The following is a 27848-nucleotide window of genomic DNA, read 5'->3' as shown; positions in this document are numbered from 1 at the left end:
AGGATCTGGTCGCTGGCAGGCTTGGGAGTTGCTTTGATGTGTCCTGGTGCCTATGCATGCCAAAGCAGCAGAAACTGGTACCTTGGGATGGTTCTTTGCGCATGGGAACGTGGGAATACGTGGGTGACTGGCACAGCGGTATATGTGCAAAAGGGGAGTGGGCACAGAGTGCTGGCTTCTGTGATCTGTGGCAGTGGGTGCAGTGTGGCTGCTGTTTAAGGGAAGAGGAGGGGGCCTCTCTCCATCCCAGAACAGGAAGGGGCCACTGAAGCGTTGGAGTCCCACTGATCCTCAGAGCTGGAACTCTGCAACCCCAGGAGGGAAGATTGGGGAGGGATGCTTGCCTTGCCCAGGGGTGCAGCAGATTCACCCCTTGACCCAGATTGATGACTGGGAATGCCTGGCACTTCTGCCAGGCTGTGTGAGGCCCAGCATCTGGCAGGTTGAGGTTATTAACAGGGAGTCTCCGTCCAAAATCTGTCTTGGGAGTGGGTGTGCCTGGCTGCCAGACTGGGAAGCCCTGGCCTGGGAGGGAAGAGACCAAGGGGTGGGAACCCAGGACCTGCTCTTCTGCAGCTCCAAGCTGCTGGTTGCAATCCTCCCGTGAGCTGTTGGAAGCAGGCTGGCCCTTCCGGCTGATTTCTCCCTGCAGGAGAGAGGGGCAGCCTTTCACTGGGTGCGTGCCCTGCATAGGCTTAGAATGGCTGCCCTAAATCCCCACTGGGTTCTGGAGGCCCCTTGCCAGCATGGATGGTGGGTTCTGGACAGCTTGGGAAGTTGGGAAGAGCAGGGCTTCCTGCTCCAGTAAAAGGGAGGAGCCCCCCACTACCAGATGTTGGACTACAACTCCCATCATGCCCTGCCAACAGTTCTGATTGAAAATACTTTCTTTTCTTTTTGCAAAGCCCCTCATTTCATAAATGCCCCACCATGTTCTTCCAAAAAAGTCGTTAATCCATAATTTAAACTGTAAGGGGCCTTGTCCTGAGACGTTAGAGAGAGTCGATATCACTTGTCTGCGCTGAAGCGTCGTATACAGGTGCAGAAGCCTCATTTCTGAGAATTGCTCAAGGCACGTTGCTCGTCCTCATAGTAGCGGTGAAGGCTTCACGTAACCGGTTCACTGTATTCAAAAGTGAGAGACGCTGATCTTCTGTTTAAAAATGTGCACAATGCCTTTCCTAGCATCGTAAAGCAAATCCCACAGGGGTCTGCATTGAGATCTGCAGGGCCTGGCGGAGTGATGGAAGCGCCACTCCCTGCGAGTAAGCCCCTAGGTCCCTGCGCACACTTGTTGGAAGGTGAGGCCCCCCCGAGATTGGGCTCTCGGCACGAGGTGAGCTTCCCTGGAGAGGCTGTTGCTCACACAAGAGATCTCCGCTGGCCTGGAGGAGCACATAGACAGTGCTGATGTGATGGCCAGCGGATGATGGGCTTGGTGACCCCTCCCTGCCTGTCTCCCATCGCCCCCACCCTGTGGCAAAACTGTTGGGGAATGCTTTCTTCCCAGGCTTGCAGTACAAGGACTATAAGTTTGTGGAAGGTGGAGTGCGGATTCGATTCTGTTTTCCAGTTACCTGGTTTGTGTGAGGATGGTGGGACACTGCTCTTGTGGGAACAGCTTAACTCGGTGTGCGAAGCAGCTGCGCTTCCTTGCCCGTGTGTCTGAGGAGGGAAACCGGACTGATGTTGCTCTCCCTTCGTTTCTTTCAGCAGTTGATTGAGATACTTGTGGCCACCATGGACATCAGGAGCATCTCCTCCTGGGAGTCTCTGTGTTCAGTGGAGAGCACCGCCAGCGAGGAGGACGAGGAAGAGCAGCTGCCACATCCACCGCCAAACAAGAACTTCAGAGTCTTCCTCCTCGATGATGGGGGCCATGTGGGGAAGGGGGTGAGGCTGCCGAGGCACCGCTGCCTGAATGGCCCAGGATTCCTCCTCTGGCCGGGTTCGCACGGCAAGGCCCGCAAGCGCTGGGTGAGGAAGCCCCTCAGCCCGCTAACCTCAGCCAGGCTGCGACCTCCTGGCCCTGGTTGCCGCTGCTCCCCAGAGGTTCCTGGGGAGGCATTCTGTAGCTGCCCAGCCAGCCCAAATGGAAGCCTGCCTGGGCAGAGGGTGAGCCAAAAGAGGGCCGGGGGCAGTGGTGGCTGCAAGTGCCAGAGCCTTCCGTATCCCGTGACGCTGTCGCCACGTGGGGCAAAGAGGCAGCGGAAGAGGGAAAGAGCAGCTGAGGAGACGTCACACGCTCCCTGTTGGACGGAAGGGGACCGAGTCTTCGCACAAAAGGTCAGTCGTTGGCAGCCCTTGAGGGATGATGCGGTTGGCCTGCTTGGGGGCTGGGAGAGCCATCTCGGTGGAAACAGTCGCCCTGAGGAAGCCCCAGTTCTGGCGGTTACCGCGTTGCTGCTGCTTTCTGAGAGCCAAAGGGGAGTCCAGCCCAGACGTCCAGGGATGCGGGAATGAGCCACCGCTCCACTGTAAAGAGGAGCGTTTTCATTAGGCACAGTGGTGGAGGTCACACAGGCGTGTTTGTGAATTCTGGGTTGCTTTTCACACGGAGGCAATTTCAGTCATTAAGACCTTGAAGGTGGCTTGGAAAAGGCTGTTCAGAGGGGGGGCTCCGAGTCCTTGTGGGAGCAGCTGAGGCCATGCCGTGCTGGCAGAGTGGCTGTTCTGATTCAAGCTGCTGGTCTTTGTGGGCCGGCGTGGGCTTCATCCGTTCCCACGTCTTCTGTCATGTGGGCGCGCCTGCCACAGACTGGGAATCTCATTGCCTGACTGCCCCCGTTTACATAGGCAGTGGTTCTGCTTGTATCGTTTGTAAGAGAACCTGCTGAAAGAGTTTCAGAAATAAAAATCAACCGGAGTCTGCAATTCATTCCCAGATTTTTCTTTCCTCCCCCAGAATTGTTTTCAATCCCTGTTGTGCAGCTTTTCACGCTTCACACTCTTTTGTGCTCCGTTTCTGCAGTGCTGGGAACTCCAAGGCTTTGTCCGCCCCCTGTCGGAGCTTCTGGAGCGCCTGAAAATGGGCCGCTTTGACCGAGGTGAGTGGCTTGCTGGCAGCACTTGTGTGGGTGTCTCGACGGGAGTGGGGCGGCGTGAAGCCCCCGAAGGACAGGGAGGGGCTGACCGGAAGGGTGCCTCTTGCCCCGAGGCAGATGGTCTCCTGCCGGGGAGGGCAGGCTTTCTGCTGGAAATTGGGAACGAAGCCTGACTCGTGGGAGGGAGGCGTTCGTTTCACAGCTTGCTTTGAGGTCACCTTGAATTGCGATCACGGAAGGGTTTTAAAGCCGTTGCAGAGGCTGCTTTGGAGCTTGTTTCCTTAGCATCTTCCCCGTCTGGTAGGGATGGGTGACGCAGCAGACCGTCTCGGGAGAAGGGCAACTCCACGTCCAAGTGCAAGATTGACCACAGTGGCTGTCCGTCCTTGGAGTGGCTTTGGAGGGAGGGACGTGTGCACATACCACACTCTTCCTCTCTCCCCATTTCTGGGCCACATTAATCTCTCCTTCCACGCAAGGCTGCGCTGTTTTGTACAAGCGTGTGTGTGTGTGTGAGAGAAGCACAAGTGTGCCCAGGAACACTTTTGTTAGCTGGGCATGGAGACACCCCCTGGCTTCCTCCAGTGGGGGCTTGGTTGGCCGGAGTTGCTGTCTGGGCGCCTGGACGGATAGTCCTGTTGGGTGCCACAGAGAGGGAGCTTTGGCTGCGATGCCCCCAGGTAGCCTTTACAGCCAGCCCCTCCTCAGAGAAGCTGTTGTGGGGAACAGGAGGGGGACCCGCAGCGTTGGAGTCCTGGAGCCTTGTTTAGCAGCTGGGCCGTGTTGGAGAGTGGATGCTTCTCCATCCGGCAACCTGTTTTACAACCAGAGCTGATCTCTATCTTAGGTGGCTTTTAAAATGGGTTTTTATTAAAGTGCTCTGTCCTTGAAGAAGCAGCTTCCATGTTTCCCAGTTACTTCTTTCACCACTTTTTTCCTTGCGTTCTTGCTCCCCCTCTGCATTGCCATCCCCCTCACAGGTGGGTTGGGGTTGGAATCAAGGATCAAGGGGGACGAGGCAGAGCTTTGAGGGGCAAGAGGCTCTCGGCTGTACCTCATGCTCAGTTACACTGGTGCAGTCTGACTGGGCAGCAGACAGTGGGGGGAGGGCCGTTGCTTTGAGATCCTGCTTTGTGGTCTTCCCAAGAACCTCGGCTGTGGGGAGATCAGCAGTTCTAGTCCAGCAAGGTGTTTCCACAGTTTCAGTCACGGTTGCACTAACGGTGTTTATTGATTTTTCCATTTTGGACTTACAGGCCTAAGCAGTTTCCAGCAGAGTGTGGCTATGGATCGGATCCAGCGGATCATTGGTGTCCTTCAGAAGCCACAGATGGGGTAAGATCTTGCCGACTTTCCGGTCATTTGCTTGATGCAAAGGATGTGGAAGGATTTCCTAACATTTGTGTAAATGAAACCACTGAGCTGCTGCTGTGCTGTTGTAGTTTTCAGGCTTGTTCTGTCATAAAAATGTTTTGGTGGGCCCCTCTCTGGTGTACATTCCTCAAAGAGTCTTTAAAAGCAGGGTTGTAGCTTAACATGTGTGTTTTGCAGATGCTGCTAGCTGGCAGAAGAGTCTGCTGGCTCCGTTAATGGTGCCTGTGCTACACTCATGCATCAGTTCAGCTTCATCTCCCCTTGACTTGTAGGGAGCGATACTTGGCCACCCTGTTGCAGGTAGAAAAGATGCTCAAAATCTGGTTTCCTCACATCCCCTTGAACGACTCGCAGGCCAGCTGCAGTGTGTCAGCCAGGAAGGCATGTGAGGCAGCAGAGGTGAGTGGCAAGATTGCCTTATTCTGTTTTAGTGGCTGGATTTCATATATAATCAGTTGAAATTATTATTATATGTACGTAAACACACACTTGGCCTGTGGGTGTTGCAGGGCATGGCCCAGCTTCCTCCTTCCTGTAAAGGGAGGGCTTTGGTTTGTTCTTTTTTTCCTTCCCGGAACTGGCAGGGGTGGGGTGTGTGTGTGGGTTTCCCCATGTGGCCTTCCTGCTTGGACCCCTGAACCACGCCTTGTGCTTTCTCAGAGAGATGGGTGTTGTGGCTGCCACCTCTAGAGGAAGTCACGTTGAGGAAACCTGCATTAACAGCCCTCTGTCTCTTGTGTGCAAAGAAAGTTTTAAGTGATGTGAATGGTTGCGACTGTAAGGGACTTGATCCCCACTGACTGTTCTTGACACAGAAAAGATAGAAGGAACCCAGAAGTTAGATTTGCAGGTGTTGCCAACCGAGAAACCTTCAGGGGTGGAATCCCTCTCACCTCCAAGAGGGGTGTTTGGCCACTCTTTCGTGTCCTCCTGAGGGAGCAGGACTTGCCTCCTGTTTGAGGACGGCTTTGGTTCAGTTTGTCCTTGCAGTTGGCTTGATGTTCCCCCCTCCCCCCCAGTCCTGTTATATAGAAGGCGATGCCAGGGGAAGGAGGAGGATGTCCATCCGAGATGCTGCGCTGAGCCCTTTCTTGGACCTCTCTTCCTTACATGACCACAAAGCTGGCACCCAGCCAGGAGAGCTAGTGCCCGTGGCTAACGGACCTGCTACGAACGTGACCTGGATTCACATGTCTCCCATTCTGAACCCTCTCTCGGGACAGGAGGGCTTCAGCCTGATGAACTTTGTGCCTGGGCAGATCTTGCTGGGGCCACACATGAACCATTATGGAGCGGTTTTCCTCCTCCAGAACGTCACGGCTGCACAGGCTGCTTCCGAGGTTTGGGCACACAGCAGCTCTCCTCTTGGCGTGCCGTTTTCTGGCTCTGGGGAGCCTCCTCGCTGCCACAGCTTGCCAAGTGCCCTGTCAGCAGGCATCTCTGCCCCCAGAGGAACTCTTGGTGGCCTTTCCTGGTCTCTGCCCCACTTGCCGATGTCTGGGGAGGAGCTGGAAGGGAGTGAGATGTCTGCAGGAAAGCCCATGAAATGCTGCAGCTCCTGATGTCCCATGAGGTCTCCCTGGACTTGTGGACCTTCTTTCCACTTCTTTACAAACTTTTTTTTTAACTTAAAACACATGTCCAAGAAAATGCAAAACTTTACCTGCACCCAGGAGGGGAAAGTTTAGTTTCAATAAAGGCGCTGACAGAGTGGCTGTTGAGATGGGGTTCACACTTCTTTTTCCTGCCTTTGGAAGTTTATGATCTGGCACTAAACAATATACACTTGCAAAGAGTTTTTGTGTGTGTGCATTCCAGTCAGGGTTGACTCCTGGCAACTCCCCGGAACTAGTCTCTGTAGTTTCCTTGAAAGCATTTTGGGTGGTTTGCCCTTGCCTTCCTCCTAGGGCTGAGGGAGTGTGACTGGCCTAAAGGTGCGACTAGAACTCCTCGTCTCCCGGATTGTAGCCTGATGCCTTGAGCCTTACATCAAATTGGCTCGCTTCAAACAATATACATCATATAAATAAGCCAAATTATAATTTACAGTAAGTGGAAACTAGGCAGCTTTAGGAGCCATTGTTAATGAAGGATGTTTGGCTACTGTCTCGGCTTGATTGCAAGTAAGCACAGCCACAGCTTTGCAATTGTGTAAAGGTAATGACGGCCTCGTAATGTCATGCACTCTGGGGTATGCAGCGGGCAGTGGAGTAGCACGGGCAAGGCAGGTGGTTTCCCAGCCCGAAAGGGAGTGGGCAGGGAATTCTTGGGGAGGCTGGGGCGTTTTCCCAGTGTCGTCCGGAGGCGAGGGGAGGGGGCAAGGGTAACGTGGCGCTTGCCGCTGGCGTGAGAAGTCTCCTGGGCAGGGCGTGCAACGCGTGTGCGGGGATCGTGCAGGCAGGGAGGGGGGCGGTGCCACAGCAGACCAGCCCGATCTGGGGGAGGGGCGGCCGCGGCCTGCGCGGCAACGGGGCCGAGCGAGGGACCCCCGTCGAGCCCTTCCTGCAAGCGCAGCTGCCGTTGGGGGGGGGTGGCCACGGCAACCAGAACAGGGCTGCCGTTTTGTCGCGGGGCACTTCCGCTTCCGGCCGCGTGATCTTCCGGGTCGGGCGCGCCGCAGCCGCTTCCGCCCGAATCCTCGGCCTGGCGAGGGTGGCACTTCCCCTGCCGGCCCGTCGGGCGGAGATGGCGCACCACGCCAAGTTCCTCGCGCGGACCGTAATGGTCCCTGGCGGCGACGTGGAGCTTGCCTACCGCGTCCTCACCAGGTAGGAGCGGCCGCCTCCGCCTTCCGAGGCTTTGGGCGCCCCGCGGAGGAAAGGCGCGCCTGCCCGCGTTTGCGCGCCGGGCCGGGCCGGGCCGGGCCGGCCGCGGAGAAGCGCCCGGCGGGGGCAGGAGAGCGGGGGAAGCGCTTGGCCGCCCCCTGCTGGCGTGTCGCTGTTCCGCCCGGCTGGGTCGCGGCGCCTTCGGAGGTTCCTCGTTGCGTTTAACTCTGGGCGGTCCACAGCGAGGAACCAAACCAGGAGGAAAAGCCTGTCGAGCGCGCACTGACCGCAAGACCAGCACGAACCCGTTGTACGAGTTGCTCGTGCGGGCGCCATCCGGCTGCGTGGCGTTGACATAGTTTGAACTGCGGCCGTTCTCTTCAACGCACGTTGCCGGGAGCCTCACACGCGTCTTCCGCCCGGCCCGGCCCGGCCCGGCCCGGCCCGGCCCGTTGGGTGCAGGCTTTTTCTCATTGGAGGCGGGGCGTGACTCGAGTCCTTTCAGGACGACGATGCGCGTACAGCCCCAGGCTCAAGCGGGAGGCACGGGGCTGCTTGCAGGGCCGTGTGGATGTTGCCCAGCCGTTTTAAGCTGTCCTTGGAGCCGTTGGTGTGGCGTAGAAGACAATAAGGGTGTTATCTGGTTCTCTACGGGAGATCTGGCAATTTTGAGATCCCCACCCCCAATGTTTTAAACAGCTACCTACTGTCCTGGACGGGTTAAAAATAGTTTTGCAGGATCTTGGTAACTCTTACGAAAGCCATGCCAATCAGATGGAAGGTTGGAGGGAGGGAGGGAGAGAGGTGAGAATTAAATGAGATTCGAACTTGCACATTCGTTTGGTCTTCCTGGTGGGAGGGAGCTGGCAGGGCCCCCTCAGCACCCTTCTCCTTTTAGACGGACGATTCCTTATTTCTGCTCTCCAGAGTCCTCAGCATGGATGGAATTATCGATCACGTTAAGCGGAAGCGGTATTATGAAAAGCCATGCCAGAAGAGGCGACGGGAGGCCTATGAGGCGTGCCGGAGGATCTATAACTCTGAAATGGGCAGAAAGATCAACTTTCTGATGAGGAAAAATCGCCCAGATCCTTGGCTCGGTTGCTAAGCCAAAGACTTCCAAGGATGGAGGCCTTTTCCTAAAGAAAGCGGAGTCGGTGGTGGGAGCTTGCTGCAAAGGCTCCTTCTTGCTTACTTGTCGACAGGTTGTGAAATCAAATAAAATCAATGTGGTGTCACACGTGTTCTTGCGAGCTATTTAGCCCCCCTGCTGAACGGGCGGAGGGGGGGAAGCATCGGCCTCCGAGAGTTGGGGGGACGGGAACGCCTCCCCCTTCGGGCACCCGCCTTGCTTAGGGAGCAGCGAGGAGGATCCTAGCCCGTGCCCCTTCCCAGCGATTTCCGCGCTGAGGCCGCAAGCCCTGCCCGGTTGCGCGCCCACCGAACTTCCTGGGGAGCGGCCGTCCGCCCGGCCTGGCTCGGCGCAGTCGCAGCAGGCAAGAACTGCGCTCAAGCAGCAGCCGCGGCCACGGCCGCCCCCTGCTGGCCGTGGGCCGTCAGGGCGGCTATGGCTCAGGCGGCGGCTGCCAGGAAGTCCCGCCCCCAGGCCGGAGGCGGGCGCGGGCTGACTTGCTGGTCAGGTCCATTTCCGCTTCCGCTTCCGCTTCCGCTCCGCGCGCCGCCTCAGCCGACGTTCCGCCTCCGTCCGCCGCGAGACCCGCGGCCTTCTCCTTCCCAGCCGCGGAGGGAGGCCGCCGGGCCGCCGGTGAGGAGCCGCCGTCGCCGCCGACTCCCGGTACCCCGGGCGGAAGGGAAGGGCGCGGCCTGCCTTGTGGGGAAAGAGGCCCTCGGCCGGGTCCCGGTCAGGCGGCGGGTGCGGCCAGAGGTGGCCCTGCTTGCGGCGGGCGGGGCGGGGGTCTCGACCATTGGGGTTCGGGGGTCCGCTGTGGCTCTGTTGGCGGCTGGGCTCCTCTGACGCGGCCGTGGCTTTCTCCCAAGCGCTGCGGGGCGCGCGCCTGCCAGCGGCTCGGTTCCGCGCCGGCTGCTCGCGTGGGGGCATGTGGGGACGGGGAGAGGCCGACTTTCCGCGGACCAGGGACTGCCAACATCCTGGCCTCCGTCAGCTTCAAAGCGCGGACGAGAGATACGGCCTCGTAGGCAGGACCAGAGGAAGAGCTGCCTTGAGGGGCCTTTCCTTTCCCCCTCGGGGTTCAAGTGCTTGCAGCGATGGCCGTCTTCCCTTTCAGGCAAGCCAAGCCGGATTCTTTCAGAGATGGCGCTCTCGAAGAGGGAGCTGGATGAGTTAAAGCCATGGGTTGAGAAGACGGTGAAGCGGGTCCTCGGCTTCTCTGAACCCACCGTGGTTACTGCTGCATTGAACTGTGTTGGGAAAGGAATGGATAAGAAGAAAGCCGCTGGTAGGTCTTGGGGGGGGGGAGCCTTTGGACACTGGGAAGCCATTCTTTTCTGCTCCTCTGCTGACTCTAATCCCTGGGAGCCTAGACGAACAGGCGATGTGGTCAGACCTGGTTTGCACAGCAAACTCTTCTGCTCTGAGCTGCCATCATTAGTCTTGACCTTCTAACTGGATGGAGCCTGGGCGCTAATGCTTGCGCTGCAGGGATGGACCACTGAGTCACGGGGCGTCCTCCCTTCTGAATGCCGTTCCCGTGCGTTAGCCACCAATCTCCACTGGAAAAATGGTAGTATGGTTGGACTGTCCTTATCTGAGAGAAAGTTGTGGTGGTTGTGAAAGAGTTTAATTGCCTTGAGTTATTTTTCCTTTTAGGTAATTGGAATGAGCTGGGAAAAGGAGTAGTTAGTTTCAGGAAACGCACTGTTCATGGTCCATGATGACAGATTGATTGAGGTGGTATCCTTTGAGCTGCCTTACTGTAGTTCTCTTTCTCTCTCTTCCTTTCCCAGATCATCTCAAGCCCTTCCTGGATGACTCCACGTTGCGGTTTGTTGATAAGCTCTTTGAAGCAGTTGAGGAAGGGCGAAGCTCTCGACACTCCAAGTCCAACAGTGACCGAAATCGGAAGAGAGAGTTAAAGGTGAGCTGAACTCTTGCTTGCTTTTGCTACCTTCTTACCCAGGCAGGGCAATTGTCAGGAACTGGCAATATTGCTTCATGATGTTTTATTCTTCCAGAGAGGGCCATGTGCTGCAGTGCCTAAAAGTTCAAGAGAAAAAAAAAATGCCCCTTGTGTCTATTTCCTTAGAGATCTTCCTGTATTCTGACTGCTCTTCCCCTTAATTCTGTAACCTGAAACCATCAGAAATCTTATGGTGATGGTTATGGCAGCTTTGGAGTATCTTGTTGTTGCCGTTGTATGAAACTGATTTGCAATAGAGGCAAAATCAGGATAGCTCAAGGTTGCTGAGGAAACTTGGCCTTAGCTGGAAGTTATTTATTTGAGTTTTGGAATACCATTCATCTAGGTCCTTGTGGGGTGTACAGACAAAAAAAATCTAATAACAGATTAAAGCACATAAACGCAACAGAAAACGTTAAAGTGGTGTCTGAGTGTTCGTTTCTCAGGACAGATGCACAGAAAGCTGGCAAATGTCTATACCTGTAAGATACAGAAGCTGCTCTGGACTGACTGCTGATTTTACTGGTCCCAAATTGTTGCAGGAGACCACATGGATGGGATGTGTGAGAAAGGAGTTACTTGTGCTGGTGGTCCAGGGACTCTGGAATTGTGGGTAGATTGGTAGGCATTTAAGACGTTTTGGATGACAACTCCCATCACCCACAGCTAGTATAGCCAGCGGTCAAACTTGGTGAGGATAGTTCCTCAAAACGTCTGCGATAGATGGTCATATTCCACCTTTCAAAATGACTTCGGGTGCTACAATTTTGGTTGCTTTGGACTGAATTGCAGGCTGAGAAGAACTGGAAGCAGTGCACTTGTGCTTCGCTCTGTAAGGACCACAGTTATTTGGATCAGACTGAAGGTGCACTTGGTTGATACTCTCCTTTGGTAGCCAGCCAGGTCTTTTCAGGTTTTCAGGTCACCCCGGAGTAAGAGGAGAACTGCTCTCCTGTTCTGCCTCTGCAGCTGATATTGCACAGTAGAGTGCCCCAGAAGGAGCTGCTGCTTTGCCAGGAATTTATCCAACCCCTTTCTTAAGGCCATCTCATAGGATTACTGTCAGCACATCTTGTCATGGTTGATTCAGGAGCTGCTGCTTAGCTTGAAAAAGCCCCTTCTTCAAGCTGTCTTGAACATCTGGGTTGGGGCGGCACAGGGAAGTAGCTGCAAGGCAATATTCCTTAGTGAGCTGTGGGTAGCCTGAGATTTATATCCAGCCTGTCTCTGTGTTTCCTCTTCCCTTTTTGCATACTCTGCAATATCTTCTTAGTTGTTACACTAGTGGATTTCGTATCGATGGGTTAATGTCTTTTAACGCCTTTGGATTTTTCCTGTTTTCCTCCTTCGCTTTTTCTTGAGGCCATGCGGAAGGTATAGTACTTTATAGAATGAATTATTTTCCAATCCCAGAAGATCGGGCTCCAAAATGAGAAAATACTCTAGTCTTCTGACATTTGGGGCCTCATACTGCCTTTCCTTGGCACTGGCCAGTCACGTGCTTTACAGTAGCAGAAGCAGTAGCAGAATCTTGAGACTGTTTTCCTTGCACACTTTCTGCTGTGCCAAGCTACTACTTTTTCATTATAATTGTATTTCTGAGCACCAGGAAATTAAGTAAGGCCCCTGAGAATAGGCTAGAGTGGGCAATTCCTTTTCCTGCCCATCATACTTTGTAATCTTTCATTCCAAATGTAACATCTTCCTATTCAAAGGGTAACAAACTGTCCAAAAAATCTCCCTGCTTCTGGAGAATCCAGCCAGTCTAGGATTAGAATGGGAATGCCACTCTGTGGTAGAGAGTGGTTATCACCTGAGATCCAGGTGGGAAGGTGTCTTGAGGCACTTGCTTTATTTTGAATTATTACTCCAAAGATCTGCACGTGGGATCCATGGGCAAATAGAATGGGGTGGGGGGCAGAGTCAGCTGGGCAGGGCCAGACTACTTACTGAACCCCATGATTCATTCTTGGCCAGCCTGTTCAGAGAAGCCCAGCATCTCTTCCTCCAGAGCCTTAAATGCTCCCCCATCGTCTTATAAACGCCAGCAAACTGAAAAGTTCTCTCGCCCTTTTCTTATCCCAGGCAAGAGATTAGCTTAGAACGCCGTTCACTAACTTTGGGCCCTCCCATCACCCCTCTCTTCATTTAAGCAATTGAATAGGGAAAGGAAAAGATCTTTGTTGCAACTCTTGTTAAACAACAGAGTCAGAAACACTTGCCAGTGGGTTGTTCTGAACCCATTGACTGACCGAGAGAACCAGATCAGTTTGTTTAAATTACTGACATCCAGGGCAAAAGCATCGTAGACTTCTCCACAAGCGGGCTTCAGTTGCAAGATTAATTTTCATCCCACCCACCTGCCCCAAACATTGCTATTTTCTTCCAAGGGTGCTCCGGCATCTTTTCTTAAAAGCCCCGGGAGTAAGACCAGTCCTCAAGAATCCACTGCATTGCTTCTGTAGCAAAATGACTGTTTCTTCCTTTCAACTGGGCTTATCTCGCAGGGAGCTAACTCACTGAGGGGGAAGTTCAGGACTAAACTGCGGTGGTTTACACTCTTCATACTATGGGCAAGCCCTTTTCTCTTGAACTTGTAGGTGTGTCACGATGTGCCCTGGTTTTGGATGAGGAACTGTCCCTGTAAAGTATGACCCAAAATAGCGAAGAAGGATGTTCAGCTGTCGCTTGCAGATGGTTGGTATGCACATGTTTTGTTTCTCTTTGTGACTGAATAGCAGCTGTATGCCATGACTGGGGCATATCTTCCAGTCTGTGGCATTCTTCTCCAGCGTCTCCTTCCACAAAAGTGGAGAAGGATTGAGCCTGTATAATCTGGACCAAGCTTCATTCTTCAGCTTCTCCCTGGAATATTTTTGTTGATTATTTGAGTTGCCCCTTTCCTTTTGCTTTTATTTATATTCAATCTGCCAGTCAGGGGCTGAGGATATGCTGATTTGCATAAAGCTTACTTCTTCCCAGGAGTGTTTTCACTGCAGATAAAATCCCTGTGCAAGAATTAGCCCAATTCTGCTTCTGCTTGTCAGTAATATGTTTTGAGAGATCACTTTTTCTCCATGCTTGCTGTGGGTTCCAATACACTTTGAGGGACCAAATGTATCAGATACAATGTGTTTTAGGGATTAAAGGTTAAGGCTGCTCTCTGAAAAAAATTTCTGCAGTTACCATTGTGTGTACTTTTTTTTTGGTATCTTTCTGATCCGGGAACATCTTGCTCTCCAGCCTCCCTGCCTATCCCAGAATCCCTTACCATTGGCTGTGCGGGGGATGGGAGTCATGTTTGGGGGAGGGTGCACCTTTCCCCTGCAGCTTTATCTCTGCCCTTTTTTTGTCTTCGAAGAAGCTGTGAATGGAGTGTTGTGTCTTAGCCTCTTACAGAAGAACTAATCTTTTGTCCTAAAGGATTGACAAGTACTGCAAGTTGGAAATTCTGTCATTCTGGTCTGTTTAGCAGATTAAGCTGGTTAAAAACTTCTATATAAATTATATAAACTACATAGAGTATATAAATCATTTATATAGTTTACATTTGTTTTTTTCAATCAAGATGGGCAAAATAGCTTCAGGTGTGCAATCTCTTCCCTGTATCTGACTGTGCAAGGACTGCTTTCCTCCTAGAGCTCTACTTCTATAAAGTAAAAACAGTATAATGTTTCCAAATTCTATAAAGTACCTGTTTCATTTGCATTCTAACGTTCAGTGCAGCCTTCCCCAACTGCCAGGCCAGCTGTGTTATGTGACCACCAACCGGGCTAGAGCGGGATAGGTGGGGTTCCAACAGTGGGGTAACCCCAGAAAGACCTGGCGCAGCCGCCCATTCAGATCCTGTTTTAGGGGGCCGGTTTCTCATGGTGTCAGTGTGCAGGTATGGTGGGTGGGAGCAAAATCACATCCAATCCCTTAGAGGAAATGTGGGTTTCAGAGCAATGTGGAACATGAGACTTCATTGGGTGCATCAGCTCAAATGCCTTCATTGCAATGGAACGAGACCGGCAGCTGCATTTGGCAAAGAACGGACCTAAAACTCTTCTGGGTGGTGCTGCCTGTGTGAATATCTTCCTGCTTGCATCAGAGGCTCGAAGGCAACTGGAGGCCGACTGGGAGTTGCCATGCCTTTCTTAGGGGCCATCCTTCCCAGACATGGAGATTTGACTATAATTAGAATTTCGTAAGAGACCCTGAGTTTTCCGGGCACTCTGTTCTTCTCTTGAGAAGCTGCTGTGTATTTCCAGCAGCAGATGCGGAGGATTAGGGTTAGCCTGACAACTTTGTGTTCTTGAAAGTGTGCCTATGCCAATTGTTGTCAATCTATGTTTTTGAGATGTACTTCGAGGCTTTTCTGGTGATCCCCGCTAGAGCCCTTTTGCTCTGTTCCGCTCATTAGGATGTGTTTGGTGATGACTCAGAGATTTCTAAGGAGTCCTCAGGAGTCAAGAAACGGCGCATCCCCCGCTTTGAGGAGGTGGAGGAAGAGCCCGAGGTCATCCCTGGCCCACCGACGGAAAGCCCAGGGATGCTGACCAAGCTTCAGGTTTGCTGCCATTGCATATCAGGATGATTCCTGGTGTGATCTGCATTTTAATCCCAGTGTGACTGACCACCGTTGCTCTATGTCCTTAGGGTTTTTTTTGGAGCAAGAGGTTTTAAAGTATTTGTAGTATCTTTTCTGGAGGGCTTTTCTGCCCTTAACAAGTGTCCTCAGCAGTACATTAAAACGGTGCTGCTGCTTGGCAGTTTAAAGTATTAGAAAGGATCTTTAAACAGAAGATTTAACAGCAAAGGAAGGGGAAAACCTGAAACTGCAGTAATCAAATGAGTCACAATAAAAGCCCACTGAAGTCAAGTTCCTTTTTTTGCTTAATTAACCGTGGTTTTGGCTTGCTTGACATTTTTGACGATTCCACAACCAGAAAGTTACCAGAAAGAAGACCCCATCTTGAAATCTATAGGCCAGAGGTCTGTAAGCTGCGTGGAGGTCCTCATGGAGTGGTCTTGAGAATCTCAGGCTGTTCTCTTGAGTGGATGGAGGCTCTCACGGCGCACGTAATCAGACAGCTGGGAGAGATGCTCAGATATGCTTACAGGGAAGTAGCGTTGCGTAGCTGCTATGGATACATGGGATTTGGAGTCTAGTGCAAAAGAGCCAAGGATGGGTTTAGAATGATAAAGGGACATCGTGCTAAAGAGGAACTACACCAAAGTCGCTTACCTTGTTTTCCCCTTCGTTCAGATCAAGCAAATGATGGAAGCGGCAACGCGGCAGATTGAGGAAAGGAAGAAGCAGCTGAGCTTCATCAGCTCCCCGGCCCCCCAGGTAGTGCCTCAGCTCTTAGGCCAGAATTTCCAATGTGAAATCTGGCCTCTCCCCTAACCCTAACCCTCCTGAAATCCCAGGAGCAGTTTCTACTGGAAGAGCATTCCTGTAACGGTTTCCCATTACGCAAAGAGGCAGGCAGTGTTGCGGGTGGAGTGCTTGCCATGCTTTTGTGGCAGATGTGGGGAATGGGGCTGTGCGTGTCATTTCAGCGCCCAGGGCCACGGATTTCAGGTGAACCTTCCACAACATCTTTGGGGTGCAGAAAGAGAGTTCCTCCATTTCTTAACCTGGTCTCCTGGTTCTTCCCCTCCCTGCCTCCAACCCTAACTCGTAACCAGCTCCATAAACCGTTTTTAACTTCTCTTTGCCTCAGCCTAAAGCTCCGGCGACTGCTCCGCCTGAGCGCCTCCCGATTGGCAACACCATACAGCCCTCGCAGGCAGCCACCTTCATGAACGACGCCATCGAGAAGGCCCGGAAGGCGGCAGAGTTGCAGGCCCGGATCCAGGCTCAGCTGGCGTTGAAACCTGGGCTGATCGGGAACACTAACATGGTGGGACTGGCCAACCTGCACGCCATGGGGATCGCACCGCCGTGAGTATGGGGACACGCCGCTGAGTGTGTGGGTCTGTGAATTGTGGGCCTGCCGGCGGGAGCTGACAAGACTCAACTGAATGATTTGTTCTCATAGGGCAGAAATGCGTCACATGGGCAGCAATGTCCAATCACCGTATTCACGGTAAGCGAGCGGTGGCCAACCGTCCTCGGCAAGCGTGCTGCGAGAAATGTACGAGCAGCCTACCCTGGCCAGGCCCCTCCGGGGGGGTGGGACTACGCTTCCCGTGGCTCCCAGCCACCACCTCCCCTGGAGTTGCTAGCTGTGGCTTCCTCCCCTGGGGGTGCTGGGCCAGGGGGGCTGGTCCAGAGAAGGCCTTGAAGGCTTGGCAGTGAACTTAAGGTGTATGATCATCTGCTGAGAGCAGGAGGGCCTGTGGCAGCGCCCAGTGGGGCTGCTTCCCCTCTCTGCCCCGGAGCGTGTGAGACTTGGGTTTCCCTGCACTGGCTGTGGAGCCCCACAGGTGGGCTGTTTCAGAAAGTTGGGTAGTGTTCCTGGGTCTGGTGGCTTCTGAATTGCCCATGTGCAGCGTACTCAGGTTGCTACAGGAGAGCTGTGCGATAACCGAAGCTGTGCTGGGGATGTCTTGGCCCAGGAAGGTGGAGCTGAAGGACCAGAGCAAACCAACGCCCCTGATTCTGGACGAGCAAGGCCGCACGGTGGACGCCACAGGCAAGGAGGTGGAGTTGACCCACCGCATGCCGACTCTCAAGGCCAACATCCGGGCTGTGAAGAGGGAGCAGTTCAAGCAGCAGCTGAAGGAGAAGCCCTCAGAGGATATGGAGTCCAACACCTATTTTGACCCCCGCGTCTCCGTCGCCCCGGCTCAGCGGCCAAAGAGGACTTTCAGGTTCCACGACAAGGGCAAGTTTGAAAAAATAGCCCAGCGGTTGCGGACGAAGGTAGGGCACTACGGAGGGGAGGGACCGTGGGTCGCCGGCCCACTGCCCACCCGTTGGGACGGGGTCCTCCTCAAGTTGCCTAAGGAATAAGCTGCCAAGCAGGGACGGGCTGTTGAGATGCAGCCTAAACAGAGCATTTTCTCCCCAAGCGCTGAAAGATGCCTTGTCGGGGCGCCTTTGGCAATTGCACGGGCAGCCCTTTGTCAGTCTGATGATGCCCAGGGTCTCTCTCCTCCTGGAAGCCTTCTCCAAGGGAATGGGACCTCAAGCAGACCTTGAAAAGGTCTCTCTTGTCACCAGGCCCAGTTAGAAAAACTCCAGGCAGAAATCTCACAAGCTGCCAAGAAGACGGGAATTCATACCTCGACCAAATTGGCCCTCATTACTCCCAAGAAGGAGGTGAAAGAAGGGGACATTCCCGAGGTGGAGTGGTGGGACTCCTACATCATCCCCAACGGCATGGATGTGTAAGTGGCTTAGAGGCGCTCTGTGAAAGAATGGCCAGGGCTCCGAGTTGGTGCAGGGCCTCTTAGAACTGTGGAGTGGCTTTCCTCCCAGATGCCAGCCCAGTTCCACAGCAGAGTTCCCTGTGCCTCTGGTCCAGACGATTCCACTCCTTCAGCAGATGATGGGTGCTGTTGTCCAGGCGCCTCCTCAGGGTCAGAGCTGATGAGCACGCTGAAAGATGGCAAATCCCCGCACTTTCTAGGAGGAGGAGAGGCAAAGAGCAGGATCAGATGCCAGGGAGACAAAGAGGGATTTGCTCTCTGAAGCTCTACCTTTCTTTTGTTGTCTATTGAAGCTTGCCGTGTGTCTTTGTTTTGCGTGGTACACCAGGAAAGGCTGTCTTGTGCCCAAACTAGGCTGAGTGTGGACAGGGCAACCGATGATTTGAAATGGCTGGAAGGGGATGGCCTTGAGCTGACATTGCTAATTGGGTGGTCCTTCTTTCCTTTTTAGAAAAGCCACTGATCTGCTTAAAAGGGAGGACTATTTTGGCATCACGAACTTGGTGGAGCATCCAGCTCAACTAAACCCTCCAGGTAACAGCCTGATTCTCTCTCTAAGTGCCGGAGGCAGCAGTATTTCTTGAAAATGGAGTTGGTGGCTGCCCCCTCCCTCAGTATGCAGGCGATTGTCTGCTGACTCCATTTGGAAGGGGGAAGGGCCCTTCCGAGTCCTTGCTTCTCTGCGGAAGCACATGTCACGCAGCTGAGGGTTTCTGGTGAGTGGAAGCCTTGGGGGCAGTTGGTGGGTCTCCTGAAGCCCCCAGAAAGTTCCAAGGAAAGCCATCCAAATCGTTGACTTTCTTGGGGGGAAGATGCCAAATGGGAATAATGTGTCTTACTCCCCCTCTACAGTGGACAGTGACATGCCGGTGACCCTTGGGGTCTATCTGACCAAAAAGGAGCAGAAGAAACTTCGTCGCCAGACTCGCCGGGAAGCTCAGAAGGAGCTGCAGGAGAAAGTGCGGCTCGGCCTGATGCCACCCCCGGAGCCAAAAGGTAGGATCCTCAGGGCAGCCTGAGGGGGAGAGGAGCTGCTGGATTGACTGTGGCGAATCCTGTTGTTGCTTCTTCTCCCTCTGCAGTTAGAATCTCAAACCTGATGCGAGTTTTGGGTACGGAAGCCGTTCAGGACCCGACCAAAGTAGAAGCCCACGTCCGAGCACAGATGGCAAAGAGGCAGAAGTATGGCTGATGTCCCTTCCTCGCGGCCTTTGCTGTCACTCCTGTAGTTCCCGCCCTCCTAGTGGTCGGGGATTCTGGGGGAGCATCTGGTTGGGTTCTTCCCAGATGCTTTTGGTGTATGCTGAAGCTGATTAGGGGGTAGAACTCTTAACCGTCTTTTACCACATACGCAATTCCCTTGTATCTTCTGTTAACAGTAAGAACCTTTGAGACCATTTGTTGGAAGAAGGGGTTAGAAATATGGAAGACAGTACACTGGGGAAACTGAACTGAAGGACGGGTGGGAATATGAATGCAGTAAATGTATTACGTTCTTGCTACAGATCTTTGCCTTGGGCAACCTGGGCAGTAATTTGTGGGAGGGGGGCATCTTGCAGAACCAGGAGCTGGCCATTAGCTGTGGCATCCCTGCAGATTCCTTAGATGCACTGCACTGATGTACTTACAGAGCTCACGAAGAGGCAAATGCTGCACGGAAGCTGACGGTGGAACAGAGGAAAGCAAAGAAGGTGAAAAAGCTTAAGGAGGATATTTCGCAGGGAGTTCACATAGCTGTTTACAGGTGAGTGTCTTTCCCAAAGTAAAGGAACATAACTTGCCTGCTCTGTCTCCACCTCCTCTCCCCTGGCGTGACCTGATCTGTTCCTTTCTCTTTTCCCCCAGAGTCCGGAATCTAGGTAATCCGGCAAAGAAATTCAAAATTGAAGCCAATGCTGGCCAGTTGTACTTAACCGGGGTTGTGGTTTTACACAAAGACGTCAATGTGGTGGTGGTAGAAGGAGGTAAGGGGATGAATGAGCAGTTTGGGTTCTGTCATGCTGTGCATTTCTAAGGCGCTAAAACTTCCAGCAGGCCTGGGCGATGTGTGGCCCTGCCTCGTTCCAAACTCTTCTGGAAGCTTTGGCAAGAGCCCCACTGGAGTGGGGGAGGGGAGGCCAGGTTGGGGTTAGAGCTTTCTTAAGAGTGAGGAGTTCTGTCCTCCTTCCGGTTCTTGTGTTTGTGAAGTTGTGCTTAATGGCTTGTGATAATGCTGGCTATCAGTCTGCCTTTTCTGCGTTTCTTCCAAGGTCCCAAAGCACAGAAGAAATTCAAGCGGCTCATGTTACATCGAATAAAATGGGATGAGCAGACGTCGAACGCAAAGGGAGATGGTAAGAAAGTGCATTTCTGCTGCTCTGGGCCCAGCCTGGAAATGGTAATTAAAAAGTGATTAAATAAAGAAAAGCGATTGACTGTGGACCTAGTAGTTCAAATAAAAAATGGTGAACTATAAAAATAAATCTCCACAAGAAGATGCACCTTTCCTATTTTGGGGCTGATTTACGTTCTTTACATTACATAGATTTGGTGCTGAAACTTAGAAACTTAAAGGAAGTTGGGACACCTGAAGGGAAACTGCCTTGTGAAGAATTCCTTTGCTGTTACAAAAAGTTCACTTCTTTTCCATGTGTATGTGAGCTTGCAGCTGTTCGGATTCTGCCCTTTTGTAACCCTAACAGAATTCTCACCATCCGTTTGAATAAAGGGTGTTTCTGATCTGACTGATGACTGATCTTGAATGTACTTTTGAATAGACAGACCCATTTTATACATGGATTCTCCTTATCTTCAGTTGTTTTCCCATTCTTACACCCTAAACAATTTATTTTTCTTACAGATGACGACGAATCTGACGAAGAATCTGTGAAAAAAACCAACAAATGTTCCCTGGTTTGGGAGGTGAGTAATGTCTCTGGTCTAACTGGGGCGGTGGTTCTCAATCACACTAAGAAAGTCCTGCTTTTTATCATGCCCCTTAGAGACAGGACAGTGAGAAATACGTACAAGAATCTAAGTGTGGGTGCTCTGTTGAGTTATTTGTTCAGAGTGCCTCAGTCTCTCTTTGATGTTTGACATCTCCCACTTCTGGAATTACTCTGAATGGTTACTTCAGCTACCTGTGGCTTGTAAACCATGGTTTATTAAGCATGTTGTGTGCAATCAACCCATTGGAGCTTGACCAGTAAGCCATGGGTAAGGAAAGGAGAACTTATTGCGTTGTTAGCCTCCAATCAGTGTATGGCTTAGAGGGCCTCTCCTTTTTTTTAATCGTATGGCATAGCAGTTCGGTGTTCGTGCTGCCTTTTTCTTGCTGAGAAACCCTTGTGAGGTCCAGCAGCCAGATGTGTAGACTATTTAGCCATGACAAGTCACATTGCCTGGGGTGCATCATGAGGAGGCTAGTCTACTTTGCACCGGGTTGGGCTGAGAGAAAGCGACTGGGCCAAGGTCACCCAGCCAGCTTTCATGCCTAAGGCAGGACTACAACTCACAGACTCCTGGTTTCTAGCCCAGAACCTTACCCACTAGACCAAACTGGCTGTCCCGCCTCTCCTACTAAGTACAACCCTTGATATGTTGGCATGCTCTGAACCCCCCCTTTCACCCTCTCTCTGCCTTTTTAGGGCACGGCGAAGGAGCGGAGCTTTGGTGAGATGAAATTCAAGCAGTGTCCCACTGAAAACATGGCACGGGAGCATTTTAAAAAACACAGCACTGAGCATTATTGGGACCTGGCTTTGAGCGAGTCAGTCCTAGAATCCACAGACTGATGGCCTTTTCTGGAGCCCTTTCTCATATTTGTGATGTTTGACGTAAAAAGGAAGAACTGAGCAGAAATGTTAGACTTGGAGCCCCCTCCCCTTCTTTCCCTCAAGTTCCTCACAGTACGATGCATATAATTAAAGGAAATATTTTTCAGATCCAAACAACAGAGGGTTTGATTTAATTTTTTGGCTTTGGACTGAAACTATTTATGGATCTTAAATTGCGCTCTCTAAACTTTCCTGCCACACTGTCTGGAAGAACTCACCTTAAAACTGTTAAGAAGCAACTGAAGTCATTTATCACACCATCTTCTCTCCTGAAGCCTTCTGCCCTAAAGCTATATAGCCCTCTTGTTTATTTTGTTTTTTCCCAGTTCTCTAGGTTTGTTTGGAGCTAGTCAGTGAGCAAAGGGACCCCCACGAAGAGAGGGGAGAGAAGAGCAGCACTAAGTCACAAATTCTGGTGGGCGGGAGAGTGCAGTTTGTAGCCCTGGGAAAATTGTACAGCAGGTTAGGAGCTGGGGATTTAGCCCACATCCTACATTTACATAATAAAATTGTTTTTGTAAGACCTTCAAAAGAACCTGCTCTGTTTCCTTGTCTGCTATATTGGACAGCCTGCTTGCTGTTTATGTTAAAGAAATGGTAGCAGTTCAGCTTCCCAGGTTGGACATAAATGTGGAGCACAGTAGTAAGAACGCTCAAATGTAGAATTTTCCTCTCTCATGTAATTGCATCTTAAAAGCTGATCAACTCACAACTTCCTGGGGAGTGGAGCCTTTCCCCACTTATTAGGGATTGCTGCAGAAGAATCTGGCAGGATAGTTTTCAGAGACCACTGGTCCTGTGTAGGTCAAATGGTAATTGGGAGATGGGAAGGGAAAGAGGAAAGAGAAATGTTTTTGTTGTAATAATTTAGTTTCCCCAACTGAATTCCAGAAAAGAAAAACTTAAAAAGATAAGAAACGTACTTACGTTTTGCACTTAAAATATACAGTTGGGGAAAGGAATTGATTTAGTGTAAAAAAAAAAAAGGGAGGGCAATGTGCTGACAATGACCCCTCCCCACAAACCCCCAGGATTGTGTTAACTCTCAAGCGAACCCCCAAAGTATCCTCCCTTAACGGACAGCAGCTTCCATTAGCCTTCTCTGGCCCTCTCTACATGGGTGTTTGCTGCTTCCTGCCAACTCCCCTCCGAACGACCCTCCCAGCGTGGCCACCTTTTTCTTGTCCTCTGTTTCCTCTCTACCCAGCAGGAGTGCTCCTCCAGAGGTTCCTGTTTAGGTTGGGCCAGCTTGGTGGTAAGGGTTAGGGTCAGGGAACACACCATGTTTTATTATTCTCGGCAAGAACATTGTTATGTGACTTAGCGCAAGAGGGTGTGTACATTCCCCAATCGCATGACTGCCTCTCTGGCAGGGAAACCAGCCAGCTTGGCACTTGGGACACCTCCACGCATGTGTGTGCACACACAGGGACCCTTTTTTAAGCTCAGGCGTAAAGCACGTGCGGCATTATGGTGGGCATAGGAGGAGATACGTTATTCACCCCCGGGAGGTGACAAATTTGGTTGCTTTTAAAAGGGAGCTTTGTGGAGGACTGAGATCAACTGCTCCCAGCCAGAGCTAGGGTGCAGGCTGCCTGCGCCGGTTTTTGGGGAAGAGCGTCTTAGCCTCAGGTTTGTTGAGGAGGACCTGAAGCCTCTGCAGAGGGCAGCCAGGTTGAAGGGAACTTGACAGCCGCTGAAACCGAGGAGCCACCTGTTCCAGTCCTCACCTCAGGGAGATCTCCTCCGCTTGCTGGGCACGAAAGAGAGAGAGGAGGTACAAGTGAGGGTGCCATGCACCTGGAGAATACATCACCACGTCCTAGCATTTAGACAAATAGCACAATTGCGGGTGAAGTGAAAGAAACCTGGACTGTGACTGCACTGCAGCTTTGACAACAGCCCAATTTTGGCTCTCCCAGTCACAGCAACTTCCAGAGGAGAGCATGGTGTGCGTTGTGGGCAAGCAGTTGAGGCCATGGTAGAAGCGATGCTTCTACCCTGGCCCTGCAGTGGCCACATGCCGAGTTGAGCCATGGGCTGCTTGAACCATGGTCTGTTGCATATGCCACAATGCACTAGATTTGCCCCTCACCCTGGCCCCAAGCCAAGCGATACATCTGGAAGGACCATGCTTGTAGATCACACAGTGCCAAAAGGAAGCAAAATATCTTGGCGCTAGCAGAATCAGCCAACTTCCAACCCTAACACCAGGTGCTGAAAGCAACCGAGCAAATCGGGGTTGGTGCTGGACTAGCAGACAGGGGCACTGGGCTTTGGCACAGCCCACCTCCTGTCCCTTAACCTGGAATGACCACATTCATAGTTTGGCCTTTAGTGCTGTTGTCATTGCTGCACTATGGGGAGCTTGAGTGCGTTGGTGCTATTCCTGTCTTGTCACAATTGATGCTAATTTATTAGGGATGCTCCAGAGCAGCCTGTCCCGTGAGAGATGCCAGCACAGGGTCCTGGTGAAGGTGTTAAACTAGGACTGGGGAGAATTTTGGCAAAAAGCTTCCTCAATGACGGTTGTGCAGCTGAGGAGTGCGCTGTCAGTGCCCCAAGCTCTTGGGAGGAAGGCCACAGCTGCAGGCCTCCAGCCTTGTAAACCAGGCCTCTCCATTTGGTGCAGACCCCCCTCACCCCCCCCCCCAGTCTCCGCCTCGGTGTTGCTAGACTGGCCTCACTGCATCCTCCCACATACCACGAGGCTGCAGTCGTTGGTGGCCGTGATCACGGCCACCAGATAGGACCGGAGGGCATCCAGTTTCTGCAGCGACTCCCTCCAGTGGACCTCCTGGGTCAGGATGCTTTGCTGGGCCCGCTCCTCCTCGGTCTGGGCCGCTTCCAGCAGCCGCTGCTCCTCGCTGTCGCATACCTGCCTGATGAAGTTCAGGCGCCGGATGAGGCCCTCTCGAGCTTTGCTGGCCGTGCTCTGGGCAAGCAGAAGAGACAAGATCACTCAGGGACCGTCAGAGCTCACTGCTCTCTGTTGCCTGCCTGACTGCAAGCACTCCCCATCCCGGAAAGCCCTGTGACTGCAGTGCCCTCCATGGCACTCTGCAAAAATTTGCAGTTGCACGGGACGGTCTGCGTTCTGTCTTGTGTGAGCCTCTCAGAAGGACTTTATGCAAATGCCATGAGGTCCGCATTCCTGGTTCCCTCTGATCATGGGCTACAGGGAGGGGATCAGCACTGCTGCTGGTCCCCATTTTAGAGGAGTAAATTTGGCTCTCTTTATCCCCCCCCCATGCCCTTGTGTCTAAAGCATTAATTTTTTTTTTTTTTTTTTACTCATATGGCATAGCAGTTTGGTGTTCATGCTGCTTTTCTTGCTGGGAAATCCTTGTGAGGTCCAGCAGCCAGATGTGTAGACTATTTAGCTGTGACAAGTCACGTTGCCCGGCGTGCACCATGAGGAGGCTAGTCTACATTGCACCAAGTTGGGCTGAGAGAGAGTGACTGGCCCAGGGTCACCCAGCCAGCTTTCATGCCTAAGGTGGGACTAGAACTCACTGTTTCCTGGTTTCTAGCCCAGAACCTTAACCACTTAAGCACTAACCGGTGAGGCAGAAATGGCTGCTGTGCCAGGCAGAACCTCCAGCAGCCCCTGGGCTGCTCTTGAAGCCATGGGGGTGGGGTGGGGCTGGGGGAATGTGCAGGAAGTGGGTCACCCTCCCCCTCCTTCACGGGGAGTGCTGTTCAAGGAGATGCCCCTTTTTTTAAGCCATGCTCCTGTACTCTGGACGGTTGACCAAAGGCTGAAGTTCAATTAGTATGGAGTTGAATTACCAGCTACAGCTACAGGCCTTGGAGTGCTACTCCAAAGCTAGCTACTGGATTAGATCCTTGGTTTTTTCGGGGGGCGGTTCAGTGTCCCTGCCCAAGGATTCCAAGACTGCATAATTACCACAACGTGCTGTTTCTTTTCTGGCAGGACCTCTGCCACAAATCTGGCGATGGAAGCACTCTGCAGTTGAACCCTTTCACAGTGGTCCACGATTTGGTTGTGAAACACAGACAGACGCCACGGGCCCTTTCAGGGTCGGCAAGAAGGACAGACTGTCGGGCCCTGCAAAGCGGAGTTGGCACCAAACAGGCCTGGGGTTCGGGGAGACTTCCTCCTTCCAGGAAGGAGCTGCGCGGGCGGCTAGACTGGGATGAGTGGCCCGGAGCGGTTCTGCTTTAAAGGCAGGAAGGGGTGGGAAAGCCGATTTCCCCAGAAATACTTCGGGGAGGGAAGGGGGAAGGTCGCCGGGTACGGCAAGATTCCCTCTGTACATGGCCAGAGGACCTCTCGATTGCAGTATCTTTTACAAGAGTAACCTTCCTTCAGAATCGGGTGGCTAACTTCTGAAATCCCGGCTGGCAGGAAAGCGCTTCTCCCTTCGAATTGCTGCCTGCAGCGCCTCTGCTCGGGAGGGGAACCGGAAGCGCCGCGCGTCTGTAAAAACCAGTTCTGAATCTGGCGCTCTAAGCAGCCGGTGGGGCGCCCCCTCCCCCCGCGCGCATGCTCACCCGCCGCTCGGCCGCTTCCTCGGCGAGCGGGCGCACTCGGTGGCCTCGGCAGCTGCCCTGGCCCGGGCACTGGGCGCACACCGGCCGCCGCTCGCTGCAGCAGAACCAGCACACGTCCAGGCTGTGCTCCGGACAGGCCGGGCGGCCCGGCGGCTCCTCTGCTCCGGGGCGCTGGGTCATGGCGGCGGGGAGTGGGACGGCAGGACGGGCCGAGGCACCTGCTGCTCAGGTGGGCGGGCCGCGCGGGGAGCCGCCCTTCCCCGGTACGGCCTCCGGCGCCGGCGCATGCCGCGGCTCCGCCCAGAGCCTCTGCGCGGCGGGGCAGTCTACCTGCGTCGGAGGCCAGTCCTCGCCTGGTCGCGGCCTGGGGACGATTCGGAGGCCGGGGAGTGGGGCGGCGTGTGCAACCGTAAGCGTGTCTCTGGGCGCGGCCGGCTTGCGAGCTGTTTCGCGCTTTCCGGGGGTGTTTGTCCTCTGCCTATTCGGCATCTTTCCCTGTTGGCGCGATCCTGCTGGCCCCGAGCAGGTGCAGCGGGGCGGGGAGCTCAGTCGGGGCTGCTGCCTGCAGCGCCTCTGCTCGGGAGGGGAACCGGGAGCGCCGCGCGTCTGTAAAAACCAGTTCTGAATCTGGCGCTCTAAGCAGCCGGTGGGGCGCCCCCTCCCCCCGCGCGCATGCTCACCCGCCGCTCGGCCGCTTCCTCGGCGAGCGGGCGCACTCGGTGGCCTCGGCAGCCGCCCTGGCCCGGGCACTGGGCGCACACCGGCCGCCGCTCGCTGCAGCAGAACCAGCACACGTCCAGGCCGTGCTCCGGACAGGCCGGGCGGCCCGGCGGCTCCTCTGCTCCGGGGCGCTGGGTCATGGCGGCGGGGAGTGGGACGGCAGGACGGGCCGAGGCACCTGCTGCTCAGGTGGGCGGGCCGCGCGGGGAGCTGCCCTTCCCCGGTATGGCCTCCGGCGCCGGCGCATGCCGCGGCTCCGCCCAGAGCCTCTGCGCGGCGGGGCAGTCTACCTGCGTCGGAGGCCAGTCCTCGCCTGGTCGCGGCCTGGGGACGATTCGGAGGCCGGGGAGTGGGGCGGCGTGTGCAACCGTAAGCGTGTCTCTGGGCGCGGCTGGCTTGCGAGCTGTTTCGCGCTTTCCGGGGGTGTTTGTCCTCTGCCTATTCGGCATCTTTCCCTGTTGGCGCGATCCTGCTGGCCCCGAGCAGGTGCAGCGGGGCGGGGAGCTCAGTCGGGGCGCTGCAAAGCTCGGCCGCCTCGAGGGCTTCCGCCGGGCGAAGTAAGGCTGTCCGGTCACGTCCCAGCGGGCAAGCTGCGCGAAGAGAGCAGCCGCCCGGTGAGCGCGGCAGGAGCCTCAGCCCGCCGGCCTCAGATTGCCTCCCGTGGTTGAGGGTGCCCTTCTGAGCAGCGCTGCCTCTGTGCTGGGAAGGGGCCACGGAGCTCTCGGACGCCCGTCCCGCCGAGGAAGGGAGTCGGGTGTGGAGTCGGTTTTCGTCCCCAGCCTTGGCGCAAAGGGCTGAAGCTGCGGGGAAGCTCTTTCCGGGGGATTTCCGGGCTGTTCTGGCCTAGTTCCTTGGGTAGAGAGTCGAGGCCCTTTTGGAGGTTTGGGGGGTCAGAGGAGCAGGCGAGCCGGTCCCCTCACTGCCTTTCCAGCCATGCGCGTTGCTACCCTTGCCTTTCTTTAGCTCTGCTCTCCCCTGCCTAAAAGCTCTGGGGGTGAAGATGGGGTGGACTGCTTTAGGGTTCATAAAAAAGAAATCCGGGGAGGTGCCCTGGATAAGAGGTTTGGAGTGAGGGTTAGAGGGGGTGGGTGGCGGGGCTGGCCACCTAGCAAATGCAGAAACAAGCTGGATAGCCTTCCTTATGTTGTC

The 27848-nt window shown here is 53.8% G+C and overlaps 4 protein-coding genes across 6 annotated transcripts; 3 read left to right on the top strand and 1 right to left on the bottom strand.

Moving 5' to 3' along the window:
- The first annotated feature begins 1720 nt into the window (after positions 1–1720).
- CIART (circadian associated repressor of transcription) lies at positions 1721–6048 on the top strand. The gene is made up of 5 exons (XM_063316946.1): positions 1721–2286; positions 2972–3047; positions 4301–4379; positions 4691–4817; positions 5438–6048. The coding sequence occupies exons 1-5, from the start codon at positions 1741–1743 to the stop codon at positions 5978–5980; spliced, it is 1371 nt and encodes a 456-aa protein (XP_063173016.1). The 5' UTR covers positions 1721–1740; the 3' UTR covers positions 5981–6048.
- Positions 6049–7070: 1022 nt separating this feature from the next.
- On the top strand, positions 7071–8421 carry MRPS21 (mitochondrial ribosomal protein S21). Its single transcript, XM_063317107.1, has 2 exons — positions 7071–7186; positions 8111–8421. Exons 1-2 carry the CDS (start codon positions 7104–7106, stop codon positions 8289–8291), a joined length of 264 nt encoding a protein of 87 aa, XP_063173177.1. The 5' UTR covers positions 7071–7103; the 3' UTR covers positions 8292–8421.
- Positions 8422–8830: 409 nt separating this feature from the next.
- On the top strand, positions 8831–21996 carry PRPF3 (pre-mRNA processing factor 3). Of its 3 annotated transcripts, XM_063317104.1 has the most exons (17): positions 8831–8948; positions 9430–9600; positions 10109–10239; positions 14687–14833; positions 15533–15616; positions 15993–16213; positions 16311–16358; positions 16831–17137; positions 17438–17604; positions 18098–18180; positions 18499–18642; positions 18729–18828; positions 19277–19390; positions 19492–19610; positions 19896–19979; positions 20486–20547; positions 21273–21996. In XM_063317104.1, exons 2-17 carry the CDS (start codon positions 9456–9458, stop codon positions 21417–21419), a joined length of 2103 nt encoding a protein of 700 aa, XP_063173174.1. In that variant the 5' UTR covers positions 8831–8948; positions 9430–9455; the 3' UTR covers positions 21420–21996. The 3 variants fall into 3 exon arrangements, with proteins under 3 accessions (XP_063173174.1, XP_063173176.1, XP_063173175.1); XM_063317106.1 differs by lacking the exons at positions 8831–8948; positions 9430–9600 and adding an exon at positions 12882–12978 and having other exon boundaries at positions 10108–10239; XM_063317105.1 differs by lacking the exons at positions 8831–8948; positions 9430–9600 and adding an exon at positions 12882–12982 and having other exon boundaries at positions 10108–10239.
- An 872-nt stretch (positions 21997–22868) lies between these two features.
- LOC134506541 (B box and SPRY domain-containing protein-like) lies at positions 22869–26841 on the bottom strand. Its single transcript, XM_063316771.1, has 4 exons — positions 26662–26841; positions 25372–25475; positions 24166–24396; positions 22869–23214 (listed from the first exon to the last, which is right to left on the bottom strand). The coding sequence occupies exons 1-4, from the start codon at positions 26837–26839 to the stop codon at positions 23188–23190; spliced, it is 540 nt and encodes a 179-aa protein (XP_063172841.1). The 5' UTR covers positions 26840–26841; the 3' UTR covers positions 22869–23187.
- Between the last annotated feature and the right edge of the window lie 1007 nt (positions 26842–27848).

The sequence above is a fragment of the Candoia aspera genome, chromosome 17, assembly GCF_035149785.1.
Source record: "Candoia aspera isolate rCanAsp1 chromosome 17, rCanAsp1.hap2, whole genome shotgun sequence".
Taxonomy (NCBI): domain Eukaryota; kingdom Metazoa; phylum Chordata; class Lepidosauria; order Squamata; family Boidae; genus Candoia; species Candoia aspera.
This window is presented reverse-complemented; position numbering and strand designations above follow the sequence as displayed.